Raw genomic sequence first — 10,534 nt, 5'->3', positions numbered from 1 at the left:
AACATTGATGAGAGAGAAACATCGACCAGCTGCCTCCTGCACATCCCCCACTGGGGATGTGCCCGCAACCCAGGTACATGCCCTTGACCGGAATCGAACCTGGGACCCTCCAGTCCGCAGGCCGACGCTCCATCCACCGAGCCAAACCGGTTTCGGCCTCAAATAGCATCATTTTGTTCAACGTTGTTTCATTATAACATTGATGAGATGCCTTTCTAACTAACTCATTTATATCCATTAGCCTATGTTAAAATTGTGTCCCTTATTGTGTTGCAGAACCTATCAATGATGTTAAGTGAGGACTTACTGAACATACAAGTAGTAAGAAAGTGAAATAAAGAAGAGGAAATAAAATAAAAGATACCTCCCTCAGGGTCCTTACAGTGGTAATCACTGTTGCCAGTTGCTAGTCTATCCTTCCAAAGATAGTCTGTGTGTGTAAGCGTATGCATGTGGGTATTTTTTTAACGTATGTATTTTTTAAACCTGAGTGGCAGCATGTTGTTTACTGTTTTCATTTACAGAAAAGGAAATTGTGAGCAGTTCCATTGTTAGTATCCTATAGACCATGCTCTGAGAGCAGTGTCCTAAGTTGTATACATCTTTTTCCTTCTCTCCTCCCGCCAGACATCGATGCCAGGCCATGGGACTTCCAAGCAGAGGAATGCACCTTGAGGGCCAACATTGAGGCTTTTAACAGCCGCCGGTATGACAGGCCTCAGGACTCGGAGTTCTCACCTGTGGATAACTGCCTGCAGAGTGTGCTGGGGCAGAGGCTGGACCTGCCCGAGGATTTCCACTGCTCCTATGAGATCTGGCTGGAGAGAGAGGTGTTTTCACAGCCCATCTGCTGGGAAGAGCTGCTCCAGAATCACTAAGCTCTGGCCAACAAGCGTCTGCTAGATGGGGGTTGGCTCCGATAAATGGTGCTCTGCCCGCCCTGCTCATTCAGCCTTCGCTTCCGTTCTGGAAATGCTTGTCCCGGGGAGAGCGGCCTGGTCCAAGGACATCCAGTGGGTTCAGGGCGACCTGTAGACAGTGCAAGGCAGGATCCTGAATCACAGAAACTTGATGAACTCACTCTGGGGTCATTTGGATGCCAGGTGACCTTAGAAATCTCCCGTTGGATCAGTCCTTCACATGCTCTTTTGTGGGACTGCGCTCTGCTTAGTTTTACCTAGAACTAGCCTGGTCTTTGCTGGCCCCAAGTGTGCAAATAAGTTTATGATGGCATTTGGTCCATGGCATGCATTCATCATGGTAATGAGAGGTGCATGTCATAAAAGAGGGAGAACATTTTCTTCTTGCTCACCCTGTATTCCTAGGACTTATCAGAGGTTTGGCAAAACCAACTTTGAAATTAAGTTGTTTTTTTTTTATTTAAAATTTTGACACTAGTCCTGGCCAGTGTGGCTCAGTGGTTAAAGGGTCATCTCATGCACCAAGGGGTCTCGGGTTCAATTTCCCATCAGGGCACATTCCCAGGTTGCTGGTTCAATCCCTGGTCGGGGCACGTACAGGAAGCAACCGATCAATGAAAAACATATACTTGGGTGAGAATTAAAATTTTGACACCTCTTTCTAAAGTCATTAACTCTAATTTTGGAGCACCTGCACCTTCTTTGTAAAGGATGATGATTTACTATTACCCAATCACTGCATGTTATAGAAAGGTATATTGTGTAAAGTGTTTTCCCTTTCTTCTCTAAGAGATCTATGTTCAATGTGAATATTATTTTCTTGTGAACTCTGTATAGGGCATGGAGTGCTCTGTCACAACCAGCACCAAACAGGCCTCCTCAAAGGATGTTCCATGTTTTTTCTGAAGCTACCTTAGTCTTAAAATGTCTGAGTACACTGCAGAAATTCATTTTCATCCAATTCATTTTTTAAATGACCAGTTAACTGCAGATTTTATTTATCGATATGGCATGTCCATTTGCATGATCAGTTATTGAACAGCAAGACAGCTTACCATTTTTCTTCTATGTTGATTAATAATGATTTTATTTTCTTTTTTCCTGCTAGTGGTTTCAAAGTGTCATGTGGAGATTTAGCAAAACTGTTTCTACCTGAAGTATTGCACATTTCTTTGAAAATATAAGGGTTGTTGTACCAACCTCTTTCAACTTCTTACAGCAGAATCACATACTTCCCATAGAAACAAGGTTTTTAGAAAAGTCTGATTCAATCAGGATCATTTTATTTCTCTTCTAGCCCCACATTTGTCATCTATATTTTCAAACTTTTTTACTTTAAATCCTCCTTCCCCCCACGTAGACATTACTGAATCTGTTTTAAAACAGCACCAGGCAGTTAATCGTGCCAGGGGATCTGATCAAAATTGGCTTATTTATACTCTGACCTTGGTCAGCCACAGCCTCTCTGGAGTCATGATTGAGTTTCAAACCATATCCCAAGGAACGACACCAAACCAGCAAAGCTTGGGTTCCCCTCCCTGTGCTGTCAGGGAGCAGGGTTTCCGTGTCTGTGGATGGGTCATGTAAATATGTAACTCATGGCATTTCTTTAAATACTTTGTACATTTTGCCTGAATAGGGTGGCAGTCCTCATTGCAATCAAAATAATTTACTCAGCATATCCTTGTGAACCCTATTAAACTATAATTTTAATGTGATTTCAGTAAAAAGATAAATTTCAAAGAAAGAGCAGTCATCGATCTATTTCGTTTAAAGCCATATAGTATTAATTTGTGTCAAGTACAAATAAGTTGCCCTTTTAAAAATATGCACATTGCCCTGGCCGGTTTGACTCAGTGGATAGAGTGTCCCCCTGCGGACTGAAGGGTCCCCGGTTTTGGTCAAGGGCACATGCCCGGGTTGCAGGCTCCATCCCCAGGCGAGGACGTGCAGGAGGAAGCCCATCAATGATTTCCTCTCATCATTAATGTTTCTATCTCTTTCTTCCTCTCCCTTCCTCTCTGAAATCAATACATATACATTTAAAATATGCATGTGAGTGCTTTCTGAGGCTTAGAAGTATGATAAGTCTTAACATTTCATACTTTCTTACAAATCTTCTCTAAGGGGAGATTAATTCTCAGTGCAGATGGAGAAATTGTGGCACCAAGAATAAATGATTAGTTTCAAATCGCATCATTTTTCCACTGACTTGCTGGGACTAGGATTCAGGTATTGACAGCCAGCCCTGTGCGTTAAGGTAACCAAGTTGAATATCCCAATTTGAGAATCCATGTGTGTGGTTAGGAATAAATTCAGACCGTGATTACTGTTAATTAGCTCCCAATCGTGATTACTGTTACTTCATAGAAGAACATCATTTGAGTGATTCATTACGTAGAGGATTTTAAAATATGTATTTTTATTGATTTTAGAGAGAGGGGAAGAGATACAGAAACATCAATGATGGGGCAGAATCATCAATCGGCTGCCTCCTGCACACCCCCTACTGGGGATTGAGCCCAAAACCAGCACATGTGACCTGACCAGGAATCGAACCTTGACCTTCTGGTTCATTAGCCGATGCTCAAACGCTGAGCTACACTGGTGGGGCAAGTAGAGGATTTTTATTTGTGAATATTTCAGTAAAGCTTGTATTGATTGTTAACACTGTTTATTTACTGATTCACTTTAATAAAAAAAATTCAACTGGAGTTAGAAACTTGGTCTTCAAATTCTTTAACACAGGAGAATATTAAAGGCATATTAAATATAGAAAGGAAGGATATAATTAACGAGGATAAATATATAAAGTCTTATTTTAGTATTCCCTGGGAGTAGACTAATATAAGCAACTGCAAAATCTTAGTGATTTATGACAAACCTTTATTTCTTGTTCATGGGCCTACAAATCAGCTGCAGCTCTGCTCAACTCAGATTGAACTTTGCTAGATTGACTCCGCTCCGCATGTCTTCCTCTGGCCCTAGGCCAGTGACGGCGAACCTATGACACGCATGTCAGAGGTGACACACGAACTCATTGTTTTGGTTGATTTTTCTTTGTTAAATGGCATTTAGATATATAAAATAAATATCAAAAATACAAGTCTTTATTTTACTGTGGTTGCAAATATCAAAAAATTTCTATATGTAACACAGCACCAGAGTTAAGTTAGGGTTTTTCAAAATGCTGACACGTCGAGCTCAAAAGGTTCGCCATCACTGCCCTAGGCTGATAGAACAGCCCCCGCCTGGGACACACTTTTCTCGTAGTGAAGGGCAGGAGCAAGCAACCAAACCGTACCACGCAAGCACATTTAAAGTTCCTGCTTGGATGTGGCACAGGTCAGACTGTTCCTATGCTATTGGCCTACAGCAATTAACATGGACAAGCCAACCACCAGGCCAGAGCAGCACACTTCACCTGCAGGGAAGCAGTTGCAACCAGACTGCCAGACACTTAGTCACTGCCACCTCCCAGTGAGCGCCTGAGACTGGTAGTGAGACTTTCTTAGCGATTCTTGAGAAGTTTGACATTTCCAGCGAGCATGTGAAACCACCCATTCAGTGCTTTATGCTGATATTTTTAGTTGTGCTTTCCTGTTGTTACTTGTCCACAGTTCCCCCAGCTCTTCATTCTAATAATCGTTTTATAAAAATAATCCCATAGACAACTGTTTTAATGGTTTCTGTTTCTCCCCCAGAGATACAGAATATCATAGAATCCCCCAGCAAGAATAAAAAATAGGATTTTAATTCTCTAGATCAGGGATCAGAGACCAGGGATCAAATAGCTAAATGTAGGCTATCTTACATGTGTTTAATATTATTACATATTTAATTACATATTTTATATGATGCTTTTCAATAAGAGAAAATAAAAAAAATTTAGAGTAAATATGGCTACAGCAAGATTTCATTATCTATACACTAGAGACCGGTGCACAGATTTGTGTACCGGTGGGGTCCCTCGGCCTGACCTGTGGAGATGGGACCAAAACCAAAGCCAGCTCTCCAACATCCCCCAAGGGGTCCTGGATTGCGAGAGGGTGCAGGCCAGACGGAGGGACCCCACTGGTGCACGATTGGAGGGACCGCGGGAGGGCTCCAGGGCATGTCCAGCCTGTCTCACCCAGTCCCGATCGTCGGACCCCAGCAGCAAGCTAACCTACCGGTCGGAGCATCTTCCCCTGGTGGTCAGTGCACGTCATAGCAACTGGTCCAATGGTCGAACAAACGGTTGGATACTCAGTATATTAGGCTTTTATTATCTAGGATTATAACCTTTGTCTTCCTCTTGGCCTCCTCCTGCTTACTCATTTTCTCTCCACCAAAAAAAGATTGTAGTGCCTTTTCACACTACCCAGAGAGGAAGTGCCATATGATGGTGTTCTCAGTTCCTATGCAACTTAAAGGGAAACTTGCACAATGTCCGGAGCCCCTGATATCCTGCAAATGAAGGAGGAGGATGTCCTCAAATTCCTTGCAGCAGGAACCCACTTAGGTGGCACCAACCTTGACTTCCAAATGGAACAGTCCAACTACAAAAGGGAGAGTGATGGCACCTACATCATCAATCTGAGGAGAAACTGGGAGGAGCTTCTGCTGGCAGCTCATGCCACTGTTGCCATTGGAAACCCTGCTGATGTCAGTCATATTGTCCAGGAATACTGGCCAGCGAGCTGTGCTGAAGTTTGCTGCCGCTTCACTCCTGGAACCTTCACTAACCAGATCCAGGCAGCCTTCCGGGAGCCAAGACTTCTGGTGTTTACTGACCCCAGGGCTGACTACCAGCTTCTCACAGAGGCGTCTTATGTTAACCCGCCCACCATTGCTCTGTGTAACACAGAGTCCTCTGCGCTGCGTGGACAGTGCCAGCCCTTGCAGCAACAAGGGGACTCACTCAGTGGGTCTGATGTGTTGGATGCTGGCCTGGAAAGTACTGCACATGGATGGCAACATCTCCCATGAACAATCACAAGAGGTCATGCCCAATCTCTACTTCTACAGAGATCCTCGAGAGATTGAAAAGGAAGTGCAGGCTGCTGCTGAAAAGGCTGTGACCAGGGAGGAATTTTTCAGGGTCAATGGGCAGCTCCAGCTCCTGAGTCACTGCTGCTTCACCCGAGGTCGAGAACTATTCTGAAGTTGTGCCCTCTGCCTACTCAGTAGTTTCCTGTTGAAGCCTGGAGAGCTCAGCCTGCCACTGAAGACTGGTCTGCAACCGCCACTGTGCAGGCTACCGACTGGATAGGAACAGCCACTGAGTGGTCTTAAGCTGTTCTTCCACAGACTCTTGAACAGAATGGAAATAAGGTTGATGAAAAATAAAGTTCCTAAAAGTTGTGTTCCTTTAAAAAAAGATTATAGTGATCTTGAAAATAATAATTTACCTCCCCTACAGAGGCAGAGCAGCATCGAACAGACTGTCAAACTACAGCAGGAAGGTTGGGGAGGGTTGGGGGGCGGGAGGGGGCGTAAGAGATCAACCGAAGGACTTGTATGCATGCATATGAGCATAACCAATGGACATAAGACCCTGGGGGGTAGGGGAGGCCGGGGGAATGTCAAGGTTGGGGGGGAAGGAGACATATGTAATACTCTTTGTAATACTTTAAGCAATAAAACAAAATTAAAAAATAATTTACCTCCCCTATCATATCAACACTGAGCTTTTATTATGGTGGCAATTTAACAATATAAGGAAATATGTAATCTCAAAAATAGGGTAGAACAAAGGGAGAGATCAAAGCTCTGTTTATATTGGCGGCAACATGCAAATACTTTTGGTAATGTTGGCATGGGTAAGTTCCAATTGGTGATTTTTGGAAAACACCTGAGTTATTTTACTTATTTTTCCACTAGTGAATTTTCAGTAGTGGAAAATCACCTGTATTCCTTCAGGATTCTAGGTCTGGAAAGTTTATAGAAGGTAAGTCCTACATACCTTATACCTTCAAACACCTTTTCCAGGTGAAAGTATTTGCTAAATGTTTGGCTATACTAATATCCTTAAAATGTTAAGCCTTAATATTTAGAAGAAAATTTTTATTTGGGAGCCCTGCTAATGTGGCTCAGTGGTTGAGCATCAACCTATGAACCAGGAGATCACGGTTCAATTCCTAGTCAGGGCACATGCCAGGATTTGGGGCTCAATCCCCAGTAAGGGGGTGTGCGGGAGGCAGCTGATCAATGATACTCTCTCATCATTGATGTTTCTATCTCTCTCCTTCTTCCTCTCTGAAATTAATAAAAAATATATATATTTAAAAAATTGTTTTTCTTTAGAAATATATTCTTGAGTTGAAAGGGATCCGAGATCATCCAACCTCCACCCAAGAATTCCTTTAATAGCACTCGCCAGGTGCTCATCTAGCCTCTACTATTTCACTGATAAGAACCTCACTACTTCATAGTTTCTATAGTAACAACTAACGTGCCTACAAGAGTATTAAGTACCTCAATATAGACAACTTACAGTATTATTTAGGCCAGAAGAACCATAAACATTGATAGAATCCAAAATCCTAACATAAGCTATTAATTGTACCTTTCTCCCACTATTAATTTCCAAGGGCTACTGTAACAAGTTACCAGAAGCTGAATGGCTTAAAACACACACAAAATATGTTTTTCCACGGTACCGGAGGCCAGAAGTCTGAAATCAAGGTGTCAGCAGGACTACACTCTCCAAAGGCTCTAGGGAGAGTCCATTCCTTGCCTCTTCTAACTTCTGAGGGCTCCAGGTATCCTTAGCTTACAGCACATCCCTCCAACTTCTGCCTCCATGGTCACCTTGCTTCCCCTTCTCTCCCAAACTCCTTTTGCCTCTCTCATAAGAACACACCTGATTGAATGTAGGGCCCACCAGGATAAGCTCCTCCTTAATCGTTTACCATAAGGTAGTATTCACAGGTTCCAAGGAGGAGGCAGGCATAACGAGGTATTTTGGGGGACCACCGTTCAATCCACTAATATACTCACCAAACACCTAATATATAGCAATATTGATTTATTTACTCTCCCTCTATCGTTATTAGAGGTATAAGGCAAGACCCAGGGGGAGTTACTTTTATTTGTAAAATATGTCTGGTTATTGATGTAGTCAAAGGAGAGTCTAAAGAAAGAGTTTCAGGCTTGGGTAGATTTTGTGACATGAGGGAGAAGGTGTAAAGTTGAATAATGTATGTATGGGTATTTTGGATAAAAATTCAAATGATTTTTCAGAGTACACAATGAAAAATGCAACCTCCCACCCCAGACCCCTTTCCATTCTTCAGAAATCATCACTATCAATATCTTTTCCTATTTTCTGTCCTTTCAGCAAATTCCCACAATACCCATCTCCACACCAATTTTTTTACACAGGTGGGAGCACAATATACTCTATTCTATACTTTAAAAAAAAAATCATTTATCCTAGAGATCTATCTATATCAGTATTCTCTTAATGACTATACATTTAATATATTAAATCAAATAGTTCTTTCCTAATATGTCTGCAAATATTTTTCAGCTAGGAAGAAAGGTTAGAAGATGTAGGTGGGAAGAATGGGATGTGTGTAAGTTATGATGGTATGAGGTTAAGGGAGATTCATTCAATTCTCATAGCAATAAGCCAAAGCAATCTGAAATATAGTCTGCCAGCAGCTCTGGCCTTTCAGACTGCCAGATGCTGTAAATGTAATGAGATTGTGCCTGAGTGGGCTACAGGGAGGTGTTCAGACTGTTTACTCCTTTATGATTAGATTTAAATATCAAAAAGCAAGAATTTTAAATTTTTACTTTTATAGAAAATAACCAAAATCTCTCTAAGGAACTGCAAAAATGCAAGTCATCCAACCTCTGCTCAAACACCTTTGATGACAGTGACTTCCTTACAAAATAAGACAGTGCCATCTGTCCCCTTGTCTCCAAATGGAAACACTACTTTGAACATTCTGTAACTTTCTGTTCAAATGCTTAATGGAGCTGGCATGACAAAGATGCTCCATGTGGAGGCCCATGGAAATGTCTTCAGCACAATGTGAGGGATTTTACCCAGAAAGGCCATCATGGGTCAGATTGAGTGTGGATGCTGGACCCAACTTGGTGAGTCATTCTTTCAAGGCTCCGACTCCATTTGCTGTGTGGTAAGTGACAATGAGGTGGCTAGAAAGGGCTAATTCAAATGTAACCCTGATATTTGGGGGGGCTAGCAATTGGCATTCATGCCAGCAAGCTCAGTGTGCATTCTTGATGACCTATAATTAAGGTCATTGCCTCCTTCCCAGAAACTGGTCTTGCAAGGCGTGTCACTGCCCTGGGGGCGAGGAGGGGTGTGGAGAGAAGGTTGTTATCAAACACCTGGGGCCTTCCTGTAAGCCCATGAAAGGGGGCAGAACCATATCTGCAAGACAAAGACCCCAGAAGATTATAAAAAGCGAAGGCTCTTTATGTTACTTCACTCTGATTTGGAAATTATTCCCCGAGTCCACTAGTCACCAGTGTTAATGGGTTCCTCCCTTTCTCTAGGAAGCGTGCTTGGTATTTCTTTGCTCTTCTGTAACAAGTTGTTTAATTTCTTAGATTTCCGGTCTGTAAAAGGGGATAATGCTACCTACCTTCTAGAATTGTAAGGATTAAATGAGTCACCATGCATACAGTGCTTAGAATAATCCTTGCTAATCAGGAGTGTTCAATTGTAATTTCCCACCTCATTCCCCTCCCTTTCATAGAATCCCCCAGCAAGAATAAAAAATAGGATTTTAATTCTCTAGATCAGGGATCAGCAAACTACAACCCATGGCCTAAATCTGGCCCACCAACACTTTTTTACAGTCCATGAGCTAAGAATGATTTTTACATTCTTAAATAGTTGAGGAAAAATCTATTGAAGAAAAATATTGTATGACACATGAAAACGTGATGAAATTCAAATTAGAGCTTCCATGATAGTATTAGTGGAACACAGCACGCTCATTCGTTTACATGTTGTCTATAAATGCTTTCATTCTACAACAGCAGAACTGAGTATTTGCAGAAGAGGACATAAGGCTGGCAAAGCCTAAAATACTGACTGAGCTTGCCGACCACCCCTGCTCTAGATAACGTCTTCCCAGTCTGCCCCAACTGGCTCACTGCACCCCAAGCCTCTCAATTGCAGGGACCCTAATGGCTGACAGAGGAAATTACCTTCAAAGAACTTTTTTTTTTTGCAATTCCCTCTTCAATATTAGGACTATAGTGGATAAAATGAATGCAGTGCTCTACTGTTGAACTTAATGAGATAAAAATAAAAAGGGAAGAAAAGGAAAGAAAAGAAGGATGAGGGAAGGAGGTGTTGGGAGCACAAGAGACTTGGTTGGAAATTGTCAGAAGGACATTCTGATCAAAGGGAAGTGTGTGGAAGGCCGCCTGCCCTGTTTATCGGAATTCCGACTTAGGGGAGACTTAGGGGAGTGTCGAAGGTGGCGCCCCTAATTATTCCTTGACCTTTCCAAACAAGCCTGTGCGTATGCAGACCCCCAGTGTTTACTGGAATCCATGCTTAATCCCTGGATGCCCTTGCCTAGAGGACAATATAAACCTCCCAAGGTTACTAAAGATAAAAATTCCAATGAAGGCCTAATGAG

General features: G+C 42.4%; 1 protein-coding gene and 1 pseudogene across 1 annotated transcript in view; both read left to right on the top strand.

Moving 5' to 3' along the window:
- STRIP2 (striatin interacting protein 2) overlaps positions 1–1,433 on the top strand; it is a 43,987-nt gene extending 42,554 nt beyond the window's left edge. The window contains exon 21 of the mRNA XM_015568866.1: positions 628–1,433. Within this exon, the coding sequence (XP_015424352.1) occupies positions 628–878 (251 nt within the window). The 3' untranslated portion in view covers positions 879–1,433. The remainder of the gene's footprint in view (positions 1–627) is intronic.
- Positions 1,434–5,188: 3,755 nt separating this feature from the next.
- LOC102753156 lies at positions 5,189–6,247 on the top strand (annotated as a pseudogene).
- The last annotated feature ends 4,287 nt before the right edge of the window (positions 6,248–10,534 follow it).

This window comes from Myotis davidii, unplaced genomic scaffold (assembly GCF_000327345.1).
Source record: "Myotis davidii unplaced genomic scaffold, ASM32734v1 scaffold705, whole genome shotgun sequence".
Taxonomy (NCBI): domain Eukaryota; kingdom Metazoa; phylum Chordata; class Mammalia; order Chiroptera; family Vespertilionidae; genus Myotis; species Myotis davidii.
Note: the sequence above shows the minus strand (reverse complement) of the source record. Positions and strands in the feature narration are given on the sequence as shown.